This window comes from Myotis brandtii, unplaced genomic scaffold (genome assembly GCF_000412655.1).
Source record: "Myotis brandtii unplaced genomic scaffold, ASM41265v1 scaffold13, whole genome shotgun sequence".
NCBI lineage: Eukaryota > Metazoa > Chordata > Mammalia > Chiroptera > Vespertilionidae > Myotis > Myotis brandtii.
Window position 1 is genome coordinate 150,001 of NW_005354595.1, and position 20,388 is coordinate 170,388.

A 20,388-nucleotide genomic window follows, 5' to 3' on the forward strand; every position below is an offset into this window, starting at 1 on the left:
TTTATTGATTTTTTACAGAGAGGAAGGGAGAGGGATAGAGAGTTAGAAACATCGATCAGCTGCCTCCTGCACACCCCCTACTGGGGATGTGCCTGCAACCAAGGTACATGCCCTTGACCGGCATCGAACCTGGGACCCTTCAGTCCCCAGGCCGACGCTCTATCCAGTGAGCCAAACCAGCTAGGGCAAGGGCTCAACTTTTAAATGTCAGAGCTGGAATTTGAACTCAAGTAAACTGACCTACTATTAACCAATATGTTAAAATTCTTGTGAGGCAGAAATTACAAAAATCTCTCAAGAAGAAGATAGAGGGGTTCAAGGGCTAACACCCACCAGTAAAGGGCAAAATGATTAGCAGCAAGTTCATTGATCTTTCTCCTCCTAATATTCTCCCAACCCTGGGAGGTTGAACTTGCCAGGAAGTTGCAAAATGTTGTTCTGGGGGTAGAAACCCGCCCCCTCTCTCCCTTTTCTCCTTAAATAAGCTTTGTTCAGAATGTCCATTTGGAACTTTTATTTTTGGAGGTTTCTTATGCCCTGGTTTCTGTATTGTCTAGTCAGGCAACCTAAAACCAAAAGGTTCTCCTAAGGTTCTATCGGCATCTACATCTTGATCATCTTTTTCAGTCACGCTAGGAATAAAAAACGCCTCCCACTGAAAAGGGATCCTGGCCAACCACCAAGTCGCTATGTTCCACTCTATCTAGATGAGTCAGCAAGAGCTGGTCTCAGAGGAATTCCTTCCTCCAGAGGGGAAGTCAGGGGTTAGATTTTAGAACCTGGGCCTTAGCATCTGGCAGACCGATAGTCTCTTGAAACTGCTGGCTGCTTAACATAGAATAAGTCACTCAACATTTCTTAGTCTCCTGCCGACCAGAGATGACAGGCCTGGAGCTGACGCACAGGGAGCACCTCGCGCGCCCCAGGCACTCAATCAATGCTTGGAAGTCTTACTGCTTTAGTCCCGGGTCCACGCACAACCAAACAGCACATCATAAATATTTGCTGTCGAGAAAACACCCATTATTAAGAACATATGTTCACATTCTAGAAAAGATGCATCCTGGGTTAACGACCGCAGCCCAGGCGGCTCCCGTCAATAGAAGGTTAGCTTTGAACGTAAACGTGGAAATCCCACTAGGAGCTCTGAGAAGTGGCCCAGCCATTTCTTCAACACAGATGACTAAACAACACTGAAAACTTCCCCATGGTGAGTTCTTTTCTTATGTGTATAATTATACAAACTATACAAAAGGGAAATATTCCCGGGATTTGGGAATCCGGTGCGTGTGGACCTGCAGCCGAGATGGGTGATACAGTTTGAAAGCGAACCCAGCCTAGGAAGACTCGCCCTCCGAGTCCCAGCAACAGCGGGGACTCGGCCCCAATCTCAGAGGGTTCCCGCCGTCGCAAGACTGGCGTGGGGGTGGCTTTTCTCCGGCCGGCGACCTCGACAATGAAAGGGGCCGCTGGAAGGCACTAGGGACCCAGTCGGCCTCCGCCCCGCCCCTACCTCGCTGAGCCGGCAGGCTGTGTCCCAGCGTTCCGCCCCACTCGGCCGGGTCCGCCGAAGCGCAGCCTGCATCTCCCAGGAGCCTCTTCGGCTGTCAGTTTTCGGCAGAGAAGTGACACCTGCGCTGAGGCGGCAGTTAAAGCACGAATCGGCGTGGCCAGCGGCTGTGGGGCCCGGGCGGGAGGCGGGACTTCCGCTCCCTCGGGTTACGTCATCAGGAGGCGGAAGTGCAGCGGGGGCGGGAAGGTTGTAGAGCTGCACGTTGCGCTAGGTTTGCCTGTCTGGAAGTGGTCGCGCCCCCTTGGAGAGCGCGATCCCACGGTGAGGCCGTCCCTGGCGCACTCGCGTCCCCGGTAAGTAGGGCCGCCCGGCGGCTCCGGGGGATGGAGGTGTGTGGCTCCGGTGCTGACTGGCTGCCGTTGTCTCTGTTGCCACTGGGCAGTGGCCTCTCCGCTTTCCTCGCCTCCCAAAGTTTCCCACTGCTCCCCTCCTTCGTGTCCGCCGCTGCCCCCGCCCAGCCTGCCCTCCACGACAAAAAGGGGCGGGTCCAGCCCCGTCGCGCCCCTGATGGGCGTTTCCCTTCCGCAGATGAGCCTTCCTAACGGGACCGCGCTAGCTCTGCGCTTCTGCCCCAGGAGACGCCTGACCGTGTTCTGTTCAAAACCGACATCCGTTTGCTCGCGCTTGTACTTTCCCGGGCTCCTGAAGGCACTCTCAGCGCGCTGACAGCGCCCGTCGCTCTCTGCTTCCTGAGTAGTGTTCACGCCCTTTAAAGAGCGCGTTTGTTAACCTTTTGTTTTTGTGTGTGTGTGTGTGTGTGTGTGTGTGTGTGTGTGTGTGTGTGTGTGTTTAGCATGGTTGCTTGAATGAGACTATTATTTTCCCACCGAGTATGTGTTCCTAGAGGGCAGGAGTCCGATGTTGCCTATTTGGGATCTCCCTTCTTTTTCCATTTTAGCTCCCAGTGTACACAGTTGTTGCTGGCTGCATTTTGTAAGTGAAACGAGAGGCACCGTAGATGAGTGATTTTTTTTTTCTTCCTTCTACTGTGACCATATCGATGTTATCAATTGATTGATAACGTTTGGTGCTATTTGGCAGACAACCTAATGACATATTAAAGACAGCAGTGCTCAATGTTGATAACAACGTCTGCAAGAATATTTAACCTTCACGCTGTAATTAAAAACTCGAGCTTGCAGAGTTTGTGCTTTCAGTCTGTGTGCTTTTCAGGTTTATGTTTCTGAAGAGATGAAGATGTGGCAAACGTTTCACTGTAGTAAGGCTAGCTGTTCCCCACCACTTTTCATGTGTTATTAAAGTATGGTGCATTTTGTGTGCATGTACACGTGTTTTACAGGTGATTGTAAAGTGCTGACCACTTGCCACTGAACATAGTTGAAACAGAAAATAGGAAGATGGCAGCAAACCCTTCAGGACAAGGTAATGCATGCTGGAACGTATTTTGTTACTAGGAACTTTCCCCCTACATAGTAAACATATTTTAATAGAAAATTTGGCATAGGGCAGTTACTTTAGCCAGAATAAAAAATAAATAGCAAAGTAACACCCCATTATTTAAAGCAAATCCAACATTGTATCAGATATATAAGATCCTTAATAGCTATTAATCCTATCTTTTAATCTGTGTTAAGATTATTCACATTGTAAACCTTAGGTCCTCTAACATCTGTTTTCTTGCTCTTTACTGGAAATCAGAACCACTTTTAAAGAAGTTATATTGTCACCAAGCTATATCCATACCTTTATCTTCATTTGCTCTAAAAATTTTATTATACATTTCACCTGTATTAAGCTAGCTCTCTAAGGCAAATCAAGTTAGACACATCCTAAAGAAGTTTTTATTTAAAAGATAAGATTTAATCTCTACAAAGTATTAAATCCTACTTTGTAAGTAGTTTCCTGTTTCAAAAACTTAAAGCAAACTTCTATTTCTTTTCCATATCAAGTTTAAATTCCTATTTGACCCACCATACTTTTTTGTTACTCATCTTTGGTATGACCTGTTCTGATTTTTAAAAATCTTAGTTTTGTCTTTTTTTTTTTTAAACTGATTTCAGAGAGGGAGAGAAACATAAATGATGAGAGAGAATCACTGACCAGCTGCCTCCTGCACGCCCCCCACTGGGTATTTAGCTTGCAACCCCGGGCATGTGGCCTTGACTGGAATCGAACCTGGGACCCTTCAGTCCGCAGGCCCACGCTCTGTCCACTGAGCAAACCAGCCAGGGCAGTTTGTTGTTATCTTAGTCTTCATATAAATGGAATCATAAAGTGTGCACTTGTTTGTATCCAGTTTCTTTCACGCCCTCTGTGAGACGTATCCATGTTGTGCCATCTACTAGTAGTTCATCCCTTTTTATTTCGGAGTTCCATGGTATTAATTTACCACAATTCATTGAATCATTCTTCTGTTTGGAGGCTTTGGGTTTTTCTCAGTTTTGGCAATTGTGAATAAACCGCTTTGAATATTTGCTGCAAGCCTTTTTGTAGATATTTGGATGAATATCTAGGAATGGAGCAGCTCCGTGTATAGTTAACGATAAAAAAACGGGCAAACATTTTCCCAAAGTGCTTGTACCATTTGCATTCACTCCAGCAAAGTGTGAGAATTCTGGCTGCCCCACGTGTAGCCTTGGCTGTTGGTCTTTTTGGGGGGAGCCACTTTGGGGGTGTGAAGTGTCCTGTCATTGTAGTAGTAACTTGGATTTCCCCGATGACAAATGTTGAGCACTTTTTCACATACTTATTGGCCATTGTAAATCTTCTGTTGTGAAGTGTTTGTTCATGTCTTCTGCTTCTTTTTAAAAACTGGGTTATGTCTTTTTATTTTGAAGTTTTTTTAGAGTCTGGATACTGGTCCTTTGTCACTGCTAATTGCATTATCTGGATCATCTTGGAGTTGGTCTCTGTTGACTGCACTTTTTTTTAGTATAGGTCACACTTTACTTTTTCTTACTATACTTAGTGATTTGTTATTGGATACTGGATATTCTAGTACGTTGTAGAGATCCTGGATTCTGTTGTATTCCCCTGTAATGTGATTTTTGTTCTAGCAGACGGCTTGGCTCAACTCTTACTCCAGATTGTCTCCCTTGTGTTGGGCAGCAACTGAAATCTCTGCTCATTCTTTTAGCTTCCAGCTGCTGCTTATTGCTGGGCTCCCTGGGCTCTCCCCATATATGTGCGGTTTACAGAAAGCAAAAACTGTGGGTGGGTTGCATAGGCATGTTTTAGGCTTTACTCCTTCCTGCCTTTCCCTCTTAAGTCCCTCCCCTAATATTTGGCTACTCTGCCAGCCCTGAACTCTGTCCTCTGATACCTCAAATCAGTACGGTGAGGCCGTCCAAGCTGTTTGTGGATTGAGGAGTGCTTCAGGCAAAAGGCCACAGATTCCCAAATCTCACCAGTTGCAGTTTCTGCCCAATTTTGGTCAGTCTCTCATGCCTTCAAATAATAGGGTTACTGTAACCAAACTACTCTGCCATTCCTGGAAGTTGGAAGCCCGCTGAATCTACTTTAGTGTATTAGTTGGATTTAGGGTAAACTAAGGGTTACATGAGTTTTATAGAAGTGTAGTAAAAAGCTAGTTGCAGTCATAGCTTTACCAGCTGTAACCAGCTAATACTGTTCTATTCTCTCAAATCACAGGTCAGTATTCCCCTATGGTCTTTGACCTCTTTTCCAAGTTATAAGGACTCATATTGAAAATAATTGAAATTAAACAAAAATGAAAACTAAGTGAAGTCTAATTTGAAAAGAAAATATGCTAACAATCACACAATGCAGTCCTAATGAAATGAAATTTTAAATTATCTCTTTGTTCTTTGTAAATACACGAGATTTACAATTTGCTGGTTACTCATTTTTTAGCAGTTGCAATAATACACAATCATTTTTAGTGCGGCCTTTGATTGATCCACAGTCAAATTCACCATGAAGCACAGTCAAAACCACTTTGGCTTTTGTTACTGTTTTGTCAAAGATTTTGTTGGTGTCATGGAGCTGCTGCTGTTAGCCACCAGCAGAGGGAGTCCACGTCATGTTCTATAGACTCCCAGACTCTCGATGAAAATGTTAAATTCTTACTTATTTGGATCTATTGCATTTTACTTTCTCTATTAAATATTTCTGCACTGCTTATGAGTATAGGGACTACTTATTATGGGGATTGAATGTCAAGTGCCATAATTATCTTATAGTGATAACTGAAAGAACAATGACTAAACAATTCTTGACCCATACATTATAGTATATTAATGTCTCTGGTGTAGGCGATAGAATCCTATTGTGCCCACTAACCCCTCTTTCATATCTAGCCTTCTATCATATTGTAATATGCTGAATTTCATAAGCTCTTGGCAGACAGTTATTGATGTCTCATTCTTTTTAGCATCCATAGTAGTGTGGATTTAACAGTGGTCGCCAACTGGTAGTCCGCGGACTACTGGTGGTCCGTGAGGTCCAAAAGGTTGGCGACTGCTGGTGTGGAACATTATTCTTGGATTGAAGTAACATTTTGAGAAGTTTAATATATAAAGGCAGATCTTCAAACTGGAATTTGTCCAAGGTACCTTTCTTGTGTAAGGAGTCTTTCATTATTGGTAATACTGTATCAAGGTCCTGTGATCATGTGGTGGTAGTTGGATTGGTCTAATCTGAGAATCCTGGTAAAATACTGAGTAAAGAATGTGAGTTCTTCTCTTTGATTATTTTATAATTATCTCAAAATGCTTGTAGAAATATCTATAAACCCTGCAGATCAAGTGGTGGGAACTGTTGACTGGGGGCCACTCTTGATGCTCTTAGCTGTGATTTAGGGTTCTGTGTAGGAAGTGGGTGGCTTAACTCCTGGGAGGTTGTCTTGGTTGACCACAGACCCAAGTAGAAGTCTTACCTAAACCATCTGTGGTCCAGAAGAAAGCAGATTTACCCTTCTGGCTTGTACTAAGGTATGCTACTTTTGAATTTAGAGTTTGTTCCAGTGCATAATTTGCTTTTCTGGAACTTTTTAGCTTAGCTACAGTTCCCTGTATCTACCCCTTCCTCCTGTACTTAAACAAAAAAGTACACAGCTACACTTTACAGACATATACTTGTAGAAACAAAACACCTAAATGTTAACACTAACTTAATTATTAACATAGTAACAATTATTTCCACCCTTTCTTTACAACTGTCTTTTTATGTACTTTAACTTTCCTTTTTGCATCTTCTTGTGAATTCATGGCTTTTAGATTTGATTTGTTCCATCTAGCTATACTTATTATTCTCTCTAATGTCCCATTGTGTCAGCCTGGCTAATCTCAAACTGGCTTCTCTGTTCTTTGAGCATATCCTGAGCCTTTAAAAAAAACCCAAAACTCTTCTTGCTTTCTGACAAGATATTCCAGGTCCATCTTGATTATTTTCCTTCCCTATGACATGGAACTAGTACTCCCCGAGAACCCTGGTTCCTTTTCACGGAGGATAGTATAAAATATTTTCTTTTGAACAAATTAATTTTTAGGGAATTTATATTTCTCTAAACAGCACTTCAGTTCTTTCCAATGTGGTAACTTATTTTGCTCATCATATAACTTAAACACTACTGGATTTTTTACTTTTCTTTTCAAAAAATTTCTATTTTATATTTATAGTACCTCTAAATCTCTAAAAAGATGTAACTATATAATTCACTTCTAAAAATACAATAGGCTCTTGTGAAAAAAAGGAAAAAAAAAATCTTGTCCTATAGTTGAAAATATAGCTGGCGGTGTAACTTGCTTTAAATATATGCAACTTCATATATACACATGGGAGAGTACCAGTTTTTCCCTTTAAAAAAATGTTTTTGTTGATTTGAGAGAAAGGGCAGGAGAGGGAGAGAGAAACATTGATCAGCTGCCTCCTGCATGGTCCCCATCAGGGATTAAGCCTGAAACCGGGGCATGTGCCCTGAACTGGCAGCCTCTTGGTGCATGGGACGATGCTCAACCAACTGCGCCACACCGGCTAGGCCCAATTTTCTTTCCCATTGAAAGCATTCTTCACTTTACAAAGAACTCACTTTTGGATTCCTTTAAATAACACATTCCAGTATATACCTATCCGTCCATAAATATCTTACTTTAATTTATATTACATGACTTTTAGGGAAGTTTCTAGTGTATGAAATCAATAATACTCATTTTCTGAATTTCCCATCAAATATATTATCAGATCATTTATACACATTTGTTTATTTGGATAACAGGCCAACCATGAGGTAGTAAATAGATTGACAATAACATAGCCTTCCTTAGTGGACTAAGAACACTGACAATCAAAGAAACTATATTAATTTAGAAATTATATATTAATTTTGAGCCTATAGTTACTGATTTTCACACCTGATTTCCATAGTAAGGAGTTAACTCTAGCATCCTGTGCTCTGATTGTCAAACATGTATGAATTTTTTTAAGGAGGCTATTCCTTCTTAACCAAGCCAAGAAAGACATGTGGTTTTTATGAGAAGTTGGTGAATTATATACAGTTGTTGTTTTTGTAAGTAAAAAATGGTCAGATATAGGCAATTTAATAAATTTAACTTAATACATAAATTAAAAGTTTTCTTATTATATTTATGTAATAATCCCAGTTGTATAAAGATGAGTTGCTATTTATGGTTTGTGATGGCCAGTCTTATTAGAGGTCTAAATTTGAAAGAAGTTATTTAACCGTTAAAAATACTTTTTTGTGGCCTTTATTTGTATAGCACCTTCTTTTTAAACCCCTTTGGCAGATTGCCTTGGCAATCAGTTGCTTTGGTATTAGTTGAAGTAAAGGTCTAAAGCTGTGTTTGTAAACTACAGTAGTTCCCCCTTATTCATGAGGGGAATGTTCCCAGACCCCCTGGATACCAGAAACCTCAGATAGTACAGCGCCCTATGTATAGTATGTTTTTCCTATACATAATACCTATGAGAAAGTTTATTTTAAAAATTAGGCCTAGTAACAAATTAACAACCATAATAAAATAGGATAGTTATAACAATACACTGTAATAAAAGTTATGTGAATGTGATCTCTCTCAAAATATCTTACTGTACTGTACGTGCAGCACGGATACACTGGACAAAGGGATGATTCACATCCCAGGCGGGATGGAGTGGGATGGCACGAGATTTAGCTGAAAATGCTGCAAACTCAGTGTATATATTTTGTATGTACATGTTGGAATTGAATTCAGATTTTTAAAACATAGTTTGTTACTGCTTCTGGGCCAAGATCTTCTGGAAGATCAAGCCCATCGTTAAGTATCGATAAAGAACATACTCTCTTGTACCCTGTCAGTTATGCTCCATTTCTTTCTCAGAATTGCTTTCTAATCAGCTGCAATTCTTTTACTTATTCCTTGAAAGATTGTGTGTCATTTCTGAATGAAAGCAGTTGAGAAAAAGAAACATTGTTTTGATCTAAGTATGTCTAATGCTTTATTCTTCCATGAAAGAGACTTTCATAAAGAGGCCTAAAAGTGAGAACTAAGAAAATCTCCACTCCCAGAGATTGACTGCGCAGGATAGAGGTTAGTCCTTGCAGTATTGGGGCCTCAGAGATTTTGTTAAAAAACAAATGTTGTTATCCATACCTTGGTGATTAAAATTCCTTAGAATTGAGTCTTAAAAGTCCTTGGTCAGCATTATGCTTTGCATATATCCGTGTATTAAGCTGTTACAGTGGCTGGGAAATAGCAGTCGGGAAATGGTAACCATCTAAAGAGACTACTTATTAGTGAGTTCATTATCATGTTAGAGAATTTTGCTGCCTGGGTTTCAGGATGGCCTAAAATAGCTCTAAAATGTTTTTTATTTCTCTTTTTCTTCTCCCAACCTTCTTATTTTTTTTAGGTTTTCAAAACAAAAATAGAGTTGCAATCTTGGCAGAATTGGACAAAGAGAAAAGAAAATTACTAATGCAGAACCAATCTTCAACAAATCATCCTGGAGCTAGGTACCAAAGAATAATGTGGTTTTTAAGTTCAGTGATATAAAAAATATCTTGGACAAAATAATTCAAGTGGGTTGGCAATGGTTTGTTTCTTTAATTTTGGAATTTACGTTATATTTTGTTCCCTAGCTAGATTTGAAAAAATTAGACTATTTAATTGATTCCATTTTAAATATTTTAATTCAAATTAGAATATTTAATTTTCCCTACAGCCTACTTTTATGAAAAGGGTTTTGTATGAGTTTTGTTTGTAACTTAAATTATTCCAGTGTCCCACTTTTTAAAAAATATATTTTTATTGATTTTAGAGAGGGAGGGAGAGGGAGAGAGAGATAGAAACATCAGTGATGACAGAGAACCATTGATCAGCTGCCCCCTGCACGCCCCACACTGGGGATCAAGCCTGCAACCCAGGCATGTGCCCCAACCTGGAATTGAACTGTGACCTCCTGGCTCATGGGTAGACGTTCAACCACTGAGCTATGCTGGTTGGGCTCCAGTGTCCCACTTTTTTAAGCATTCTGCAAAGTAGGTAAATTTAGATAGCTTAATGCCCTTTATTCAGTTTGTGCCATCTTAAATCTCTTCCCTCGGATCTATTACCCATCCAGCCACTACCCTAACTGTCTCATCTTTTCCAGCCAGACCTCTTATAGAGTTGTTTATACTCACCTCTACTTTCTTACTTATTTACACCTCAACCCACTCTCAGGTGTCTCCTTCCCACTCCCTAGAATAGGTTTGAGCCTAATTCACTTGCAACCACCACCTTGTGGCTAAAGCTGCGAGCTAGACCATCCTTTTCTAGTTAGAGACCTTACATTATTTGACACCACTGATCACTCTCTCCTTCTTAAAAATACTCATTCTTTGGCTTCCATTCACTCATTGTTATACTATCTTGCTTTCTTCTGCAGACGTTTCTCCACTGCCTGTCTCTTGAATGTTGATGTTCCTCAGGGTTCTGTTCTAGGCCCAGTTTCTCAGTCTACATCTTTTCACCAGACAGTTGCATCCACTTTCACAACCTGTTAATTATGTGCGGGTAACTTTTACACATTTGCATTTTTTAAATTTTTATTTTTTAAATATATTTTATTGATTTTTTACAGAGAGGAAGGGAGAGAGATAGAGAGTTAGAAACATCGATGAGAGAGAAACATCGATCAGCTGCCTCCTGCACACCTCCTACTGGGGATGTGCCCGCAACCAAGGTACATGCCCTTGGCCGGAATCGAACCTGGGACCTTTCAGTCCACAGGCCGACACTCTATCCGCTGATTAGGGGCACATTTGCATTTTTAGCCTAGTCCTTCCTCCCCAGCTCCAGGCTGCCTCCTGAACATCTCCACTGTGATGTCCTCCAGGCATTTTAAACTAGTAGTCACCAAACTGAACTCATCTTCCCTTCCTTTAACTAACTACTTAATATTCTTGTGTGTGTGTGTGTTTTGTCCCAGTGAGAGGTACAGATCTACTAGTTATCAGTCAGAAATTCAAATTTTAATTGTTTATCATTTAATTACTGTCTCCAAGCATTTACCATTCTCTTATGTTTACACTTTGAAATGTATTTCAAATCTGTCCACTTTTCATTGCCCTGGTCCTGGCACTGTCATTTCTTTCCTCATTCCTATAACTGCTTTGTCACTGGATTTCCTGTAGTCTCAAATACATTTGTCAGTCATGTCGGTTAGGATATTTTAATCTGGAAATAGCAAAAAACCAACAGTTTCCATACACATGAGGGTACATGTTAATCAGGAATGTGAAGATAAGGTGGTTCAGAGCAGTTGAATGCGGTGGCACAACTCTGTCAGCAGTGATCCAGCTTTCTTTCATCTTTCCTTTCTGCCTTTCTCCATGAGTCCACAGCTCCCTTATGGTCAAAATATGACTGCGATATTCTAGGCCTCACCTCTGCACCAAGCCACCTAGAGAGGCAAAGGCCAGGAGGTTCCTACCCTATGTTCCTTTTGTAAAAGTGAGGACTATAGTCTCAGGAGCCTCAACAGACTACCCATCAAATCTAGTTGCTCAAAATGGTGTACCTTTCTCTTGCCTAAGCCAGAAACCAGCAAAGGGGATGGCATTGTCTTACACCAGAGTTCTCCCCGGAGGGATGAGCCTGGCCTGCCCCGAAGCATGAAGTCACTGATAATTGAACTAAGTTGGGTTCCATTAGCAAGAAGAGAACAGCTGTTGAGGTGACCGGCACTGTCGGCCATCGCAGTGGTCTTTCTGAACTACCGGGTGGCGCTTCTGATCGTGTGGCTCCTCTGCTCATGGCGTTCCTTGGAAGTCTCCCTTTACTGCTCGGATGAGGTCTACATTTCTTAAGTTCTTTCACAAAGCTCTTCCTATCCTGGCACCTACCTTCCCCTGCCAACCCTCTTCACCCTTCCCCAACCCCGACCTCCAGTCCTAAACTGTGAGTTCTCCAAACATGTCAAGCTCTTCTGCCTTGGGCCCTTTTGCATGCCATACCTTCTGCTCAAAACATTCAAATCTTCAATTTTCATCATCAATGTAACTTACAATAGACTGGAATCCCTCAAATCCGTTTGAAAGTAGGGGACCATAAATCATCAATAAAAAGGACATAATTTGAAGCCCCAGTAAATAACAGGCTTTTTTCCTGTATATTAATGTAGACAGTGGGAGAAGGAAAAACATTCTGGAAGGTCTTTTTTATCCCAACATATTATATAATGAAAAAATGTGATTCAGAAGTAAGGAAGCCTGTATGTGAAATAGCCACCTAACTAAGATTCCTGTTTCAGCATCGCACTTTCGAGACCCTCTCTTAATAAGGACTTCCGGGATCACGCTGAGCAGCAGCATATTGCCGCCCAGCAGAAGGCAGCGTTGCAGGTGAGCAAAGTGTAACTGCCGTTCTTGTCTCACTGGGGATTCCTGGGTCTTAGAAGCCAGCACAATTCCTGTTTTGTATTTCAGTGGAGCAATATCAATAAAAATGTTCCACACATAATTGCAGTGGTTTGCTGATGTTCAATTGTGCCCAGAGGATTTGAAGGACCAAAACAGAAGTAATGAAACTATCTTTTATGGTGTCGACTCGGTCATGATTGATTCTGTGCTGTACCTGGCAAGGGATTGCTTGCACACGAGAGTTTAGGGTATTTGGATGGACAGAATGATCTTAAAAGCTGAACTGGCTAGTTTAACAGTACATATATATTTTTTTCAAATTAGACCCTTTGATGGTCTTACTGGTTTATTATTGTGTGAATTCTTTTTGTAATGTCTGCATGGCTGTTTTACAGGAAATGTTTAAAGCATCCTCTTACCATAGGAATGTGATAATCCATCAGTTTAAAAATATATTTTCTTCATAGTAATAAACAGTTTCAGTACTACTCTGGTCTTGGATAATTTAAGATTCCCAGAGACATCATTATCTGTGCTTTTAAACCTCAGAATTTCAGAATTGGAAGGGACATTAGAGATCATCTCACTTTTTGTTGTTGTTGTTGTTAATCCTCACCTGAGGATATTTTTCCATTGATTTTTAGAGAGCGGAAGGGAAAGAGAGAGACACACAGAGAGAGAAACATCAATGTGAGGGAGACACATCGATTGGTTGCCTCCCACACGTGCCCTGACCGGGTTCGGGGATCAAGCCTGCAACTGAGGTTTGTGCCTTTGACTGGAATCGAACCCGGGACCCTTCAGTCCACAGGCCATAGTGCTCTATCGACTGAGCTAAACAGGCAAGGGGGAGATAATCTCACTTTAGACGACCTGAAAACAGTCCTTTCTTTAGTGACAAAGGAAGTCACTGGTGGTTTTCTATTATTTCCAGCATTCATCTGCCTTTCCCCCCTTCTTCCAACTACTGCCCTTCTTTCTCAAGTTTCTGCTTTGTTGATCAAAAGCAGAGTACTTTGGGACCATTGTTGCTAGTTTCCCTCCATTTCATGGAACAAAGTATATCATTTGTGTTTTTAACTCATTTATTGACTGAAAAGAATCATTGGGGAGAAAGTATGTATGATAGATGAGTACCTGGTGCAACTTGTTAATATGAATTCTTTTTTATTGCCCATCTCCTGGGTATTTTAACAAAATTAGCACAAGCACTGATTGTTAAAATAAATTTGGTCTCAAAAAAAAAACCAAAGGAAAAGAAAAAAATGTGATCTCAAGCACTCAGAAAAGATAATTAATTTTAATGCCTTGGCTGAAGAATTATGACTCTTAATAGCTTACTAGCCTTTTTTTAAAATTCTTTCCCAGCATGCACATGCCCATTCATCTGGATACTTCATAACTCAAGACTCCGCATTTGGGAATCTTATTCTTCCTGTTTTACCTCGCCTGGACCCAGAATGAAGAAATTATTTGTAATGACATTGACTTTGTAATATCAAATGCCAAAGCTACTATCGTTCAGTGCTATACAAGCTGTGACTTTCAGAATCGGTGAACTTAATACTTTTTACTTCCTTAAAAGAAAGGTATGTGTAAGTGAAAGCAAAAAAAAAAAAAAAAAGGTAACCAGGATGATGAGAGCTTTGGAAGCTGTATTATCTAAGGACTGATTATGCTACTGTGACTGTAACTTATTTGTAATGCAGTTTGATTTTAAGGCTAAATCAGACTCTGAATTAGATGGTCACATAAACTCACTCCCCACCCCTAAGCCCCCAAATAGTTGGACTGAGTACATCATGTCCACAAGAGACTTATAAAAGCCATTAATAGTACTTTAAAGAAATGAGGGTGCTTTTTAAAATGTGAACCAAAAGGTTTAAATAAGTTACATTCATATTTGCTGTGCATAGAATTGGTATCAGTGTACCTTTTGAGTTTATAGTCAACATGTCATCCTGAAATATTCTTTAACTCATAACTGTTCCTTATTTTCAGTTTTAAAAGAAAACCCAAAACTAAGTTGCTAAATGAAACATCTTTTATAAACCTATGCCACTATAAATTAGGTGACAAAATACTATTAAAAATAAATATATGAAATGTGGTGGTTTTAAATTTTATACATGCTCTTAGTGTTACTACAATGGCGTACCTGCATGGTTTTTTGTTTCTTTAAAAAAAATATATTTTATTGATTTTTTACAGAGAGGAAGGGAGAGAGATAATTAGAAACATCGATGAGAGAGAAACATCGACCATCTGCCTCCTGCACATCTCCCACTGGGGATGTGCCGGCAACCCAGGTACATGCCCTTGACCGGAATCGAACCTGGGACCCCTCAGTCCGTAGGCCGATGCTCTATCCACTGAGCCAAACCGGTTTCGGCTCTGCATGGTTTTATTGTCCGTTTTCGTTCTAATTAGAAACGTGTGCAAGCTGGGCCCCTTTTTAATTCCTTTAAGAAGTTGGGTGAAGCAGTTTGTCAATATGACACATCTTTAACAGAATCTGGAGTGCTTGTTTAAATATGCAGTCCCTACAGCCTTACCCTAGTCCTATAGAATCAGAAATCTCTGAATTCAAAATAAAGTTTGAAAACCATGGGTTGGAGAATTCAGTTTTCATGATATATGTTTATAAATTCATAGATCTGTAGGTCTCTGAAACTTAGAGATCATTTAGCTAAAATCTACATTTTTTTTTTTTTACTTCTAATACTATTCAATTTATTTTATACTATATCACAGGTACAGTATTTTATATACTGCTTATAACTGATCTCATCTTGGCCTTGAGTCCCCATCCTCTCTAGTGGTAGGATAAAATTTAAACTTAAATTTCCAGTTTGGATCAGTATTTAATCAAAGTTCATCTCCCTTTTCAAAAAGTTTCTTCTCCTTCCCTAGACATTTGCACCAACCACATAGCCCCATCTTGCCCAAACTAATTAAAGCAGAAGTGGACAAAAGAATTGGCTGTGCCATTTAGATGCTTTCTCTTGAAAATTTGAATTGATTTTCTTCATTTGGGTGAGTTGGCAGCTGTCCCCATTGTAATGGTCACCATTGCGGCAAAGGTGCCCTTACTCCTGCTGCTGAGCTCCCTGGGGGCTCGGGCTCCTGTCCTGCCTCAGGTCTCACCAGCTTCCTTTAATGGTCCTCACTTTTTTGAATGTGACTACGTTTCTGTTCTTTGTGATACACGACCTACATCCATGGTTCTAAATCTATCTACTTGATACTAGGGAGATAGAAAATTTGGATTGTAGTTTTTATACTATCAAAGCCTCTACCTAAGGTGTGACTTTTATAACTTATGTCAAAGAGATCTTTTTTCCAGTGATATCTTTTCTAGTGTCCTACCCTTTTACATAGATGTTGCCTAAATCATGCACTCCTGGCTAGTAAACACTTTCTCCCCTGCTCCTTTAAATCATTTTCAAATCTACTCTGTAAAACCCTGTGCTTTGTGGAGGGGGGCTGGGTATGATGAGTGATACCTGCTCTTAAAGAGTTCACAGTGGCAGAGCCTACTCTGGTGCAGCAGTAATGCTAACGGAAGTCAGAATGCAGTGAGTCGCACGGGAGAGCATCCTGGAGCCTGCAGCAGTCTAGATAGGCCTGGAAGTACTGGCGTGATTTTACCTGGCAAGGAAGGGAAGAGCTGCTCCAGGTCAAGATTTCATAATCGGAGAAGCAGGAACTAAGGCACTTGCGAGGACGACAGAGGACGTGGGAAAGGGCAGCAGTGGACTCCCTCAGAAGCCCTGAGATAAAGTTTCATTATTGCTTCCCTTGGATTATGGGTGAATTTGCCTAACTCGCTTTATCTCTCTTTACATGTCACTCCATCTGCAATATTGGAAGAGAACACACTTTGTCTACTTCATTAGAGTGACAGAATGTAGTAATAGGAGGTTTTGTTCCTTGAATCTTGTTTCTGTGTGTTTGTGTATGTGTCTTACTTATGGTGTTTATTGTATGTTCCATCAGTAGGTAAGATCTCTGAAGGCAAGAATTTTTGTTTCCCTTACTCTTTGTTTACTACTGTATTCTGCTTAGAATAGCATTTGGTATACAGTAGATGGTCAGTACCTACTTGTTGAAGGAAGGGAGAAAGGAAGGAAGGACTCTATATGACCTGGGTGGTGATGTAAAGGGTATTGTTTTTTTTTACTGTGTGTCAAGGTAATAAAGTTTTGAAAGCCACTGCTACATAATACAGATGATAGTGCTTTGTATGATTCTGGAATAAAAACTGAAATGACACAGTTTCAAAGGCACATATTTTTTCCTGGACAATCTATAAGCTGTCTTAAGTTGTCTCAGTTCTTTGCTTCACTTTAGCAACAGAATCTCTTAGTCATCTACTCAGCATTTATTCTTCCTTTGCCCCTTCACCCTTCCCCAGTACAGTCAACGTGCTTCAGGGGAAGCTGACCGCCCAGCACCAGGAGTGGGCCTTACATGCTCCTGACCAGTCAGGGAATTCATTCCCTTTTGCTGGTCAGCACATGGTATTTCACAGACCGCAGGAACTGGTTCAGCATTGCACGTGTTACCCACATTCAACCCAAATGAGACTCCAGGAGAGGATTGTTGGGTTTATGGAAAAGACATGTTCTCACATTTCTGAGAACACTACCCAAAAGGTTTCTTTCTCTCTAGATATGTAAAGGCAGTGCATGTATATACCTATGCTGCCCCGCTTACCATGGGGTATGTGCCAATAAACCCATCATAAGTTGAAAAACCTAAGTAGAAAATGCATTTAACACAGCTAACCTACCAAATAGCATACCTTAGCCCAGCCTACCTTTAACATGCTCAGCCCACAACATCTAAAATACGCTGGCAATACAGTGCACTGCAGGGTATTGTTTCTTTGCCCTTGTGATCGTGTGCCTGACTGGAGCTGACTCCCATGACCGCCATGCTGCAAGGAAGCCCAAGCTAAGCACGTGGAGAGGCCATACGGTGGAGCACTGAGGTGCCAGACATGTGAGTGAAGCCACTTTGGATCATCCTTCTCAGCCCAGCCACCAGCTGAATGCAGCCAAGCGAGTGACCCCAATTGATGCCATCTAGAGCAGGATTGCCCAGCTGAGCAGAATTTCCACCGAATTATAAGAAATAATAAATTGTTGCTGTTTTAAACCTCTACATTTTGGAGTAGTTCATGATGCAGCAAAATATAATAACACTCTTGATCTCCAAACTCCCATATGCATTGCCAACATGACATCTCTACTTGGAAGTCTAATGGGCATCCGTGTCCAAAATCCGACTCTTGATCTCTCACCCTCCCAGCATGTTTTTTGCCCAGCATTTCCCACCCAGTAAAAGGCTACTTGCACAGCTGTAAACACGGCAGTCATTCTAGACGCCTTTCTCACTCCTCTTTCAGTCTAGCAGCTCCATAATCCCACGAATTCTCATCAATTCCTCTGCTATCATTTTGCTCCAAGCCACCATCATATCATTTACCTAGACTACTGCAGTAGCCTAACTAGTCTTCCTTTTCCACATTTGTCCCTGCCCTTCAAAGTTGAGAATATTCAGTACAGCAGCCAGAGTGATACTTTAAGAATGTGAGACACATGACCCTGGTTGGTGTGGCTCAGTTGGTTGAGCACCATCCCATGCACCAAGAGGTTACCAGTTTGATTCCTGGTCAGAGCACGTGCCTGGGTTGCTGGCTTGATCCCCAGTAGGGGGTGAGCAGGAGGCAGCTGATCAATGATTCTCTCACATCATTGATGTTTCTCTCCCTCTCCCTCTCTGAAATCAATAAAAAGATTAAAAAAAAAAAAAGGAATTTAGCTGCTTCTCCAGCACAGTCTTTTGGAACTCTTCTCAGGCCACAGCTGTTACTACCATCGGGAATCTCCGGGAGATTGAGAGCCTCACAATGTAGCAACTACAGTGAAGCTGGCAGCCATAGTTCTGTTAAGAAAACAGGGGTGTGTGCCAGCCCCTCATGCTCATTACGGAGCTATTAATTCAAGTTCTCTTAGGAAAGCATCCAACAGTGAAAATACAGGCTCTGAGCAGCCACAAGCAGGAGCTCAGCCCTCCAACCAGGGAGGCACAGACCTTTAGAGAACTGAGTTCTCCAGGTTTAGCCACTTTGTGAGACAGATGCCAAGCTGCCCCCTTTGATCTGCCAGGCTCCTTGGGAATGGAGAGGGCCTGCAGGGGGCAGTGGTCAGCCTGTAGGCTGTTCAACATTGCTAACTTCTGGGGCTGCAGAATCCAAGAGGACTCGCTGCTCCTTTGAGAAGGAGCTCCCATGTACAGCATGCCAGAAGAGAACTAAAAGAATGAGTAAGACTTACAAAAGGATGGGGTCGTGGTAGAGGAGCAGGTGGAAGGAAAAGGGCATCCCAGGCAGAGAGGGAGGGGGTGGTGTAACAGTAGGAGCCAGCAATCCCCGTGGAGGGTTTGGAGCTTTATTAGAGAGCCATTAAAGAGGAAGTGATAGAATGAGGCTGTACTTAGATTTTCCTAGGAAGCAGTGGAGGGTGGGCTGCTGGAGGCAAGGCGACCACTAGGGTTGCTGTTAAGTGATTGTAGGGCAAAATGATATGGGGCTGATCAAAGTTGGTGGCAGTGAGAAGATTCAAGGATATGAAGGTAGGTAGAATTATCAGATAATGGAAGCTGATTAGGAAGGATGGAAAAGGAACAGGGAGAGGAAGATGGGAGGTCCTAGAATAACTCAGGTTTCTGGCTTCAGCAACAAGGTGGATACAGGTGCCATTTCCTTAGGAAGAAATAAGGGGTGGGGACATGGGGTTGAAGAGCCTTTCTCAACTGGGGTTGCACTAGAGAAGCAAGCCCTAATGCCATAAGGCCTCCATTGTCTGGAACAATTAACACCTCTCCCCTGCACCTAGAATGGTATTAGTAGTTATGTCCTAGGGAGAATTGAGGAAAATGGGCACTTGAGTCATTCTCTGCATTGTGTGGTTCAGGCAAAGAACCCCAGTGGAGAAAGGTTACATGTAGGTGTACCTATGCTAAGGCCATGGGAGGGGGTGAAACTGCCTTGAGAAAATGTATACAATTGAATCTATAAATGAGAGAATCAAGAGATGAGGAGCCCGAGAAAGAGAATCTAGAGATGCAATGGGAAAACCAGGAGTCAGGAACTACCTTACATTCTCATGGAAGCCAAGGAGATCATTTTTAAAAAGAGAATGGGTTAATGCTGTTTCCCTGTGGTTATTGTGCCACTGGGGATGCTAGAGGTGATTACTGGAGCAACTCTTTTTAATTTTAATAGTTACATATTTATATCTATTTATTGCAAGGAATACAGCAACTGTACAGTAATATAAACAATCACAGCTAACCGTTATTTGTGGACAGTTACTCTTTGCCAGCCATTGTTCTACATGCTTTATATGTATTGACATCTTACCTAATCCTCACACACAGCCCTACAAGGTAGACACTGTTACCCCCATTCAATTATGAAGAAATCGAGGTACAAAGAGATCAAATAATTGCCCAAGGTCATAGAACTAGTAAGAGACAGCTGGAATTTGAACCCAAGTGGTTTGTTTCAAGGAATCCTGCTTTTTCTTTTTTAAGTATTTATTTTTTGCTCTAACAAATTTAAGTTAAAAAACGAATAAATTTAAAGAATAGGAGAAGTAGACTCAGCTTTCACAAAAATTGTGGAGGCGGCATAGGAATGACTGACAGTTGGGAAAGAATGCCCTGGCTGGAGAGTTTCACTGAGAAATAATGAGAACAGAGACATACATGATAGTGGGGTATCCATAGTCTACACATGCCTGAGAAGGTAGGGCAAAAGGAAACATCTGGACCATACTGTTCCCAGCCTAGGGAAAGGCTAAACTGCATCCTTTCAAATCTGGGCCCCTGTCATAGGGACAGAGGACAGACAACAACAGCAAATACTGTACTAATTATGAACCAGCAAAATGTATTTGTTATTGGGGGGGGGGGGGTGGGT

The 20,388-nt window shown here is 41.5% G+C and overlaps 1 protein-coding gene across 1 annotated transcript; it reads left to right on the forward strand.

Moving 5' to 3' along the window:
- Window positions 1-1,623: 1,623 nt before the first annotated feature.
- Window positions 1,624-14,521, forward strand: INIP (INTS3 and NABP interacting protein). The gene is made up of 5 exons (XM_005859744.2): window positions 1,624-1,866; window positions 2,874-2,956; window positions 9,404-9,506; window positions 12,287-12,377; window positions 13,764-14,521. The coding sequence occupies exons 2-5, from the start codon at window positions 2,932-2,934 to the stop codon at window positions 13,857-13,859; spliced, it is 315 nt and encodes a 104-aa protein (XP_005859806.1). The 5' UTR covers window positions 1,624-1,866; window positions 2,874-2,931; the 3' UTR covers window positions 13,860-14,521.
- The last annotated feature ends 5,867 nt before the right edge of the window (window positions 14,522-20,388 follow it).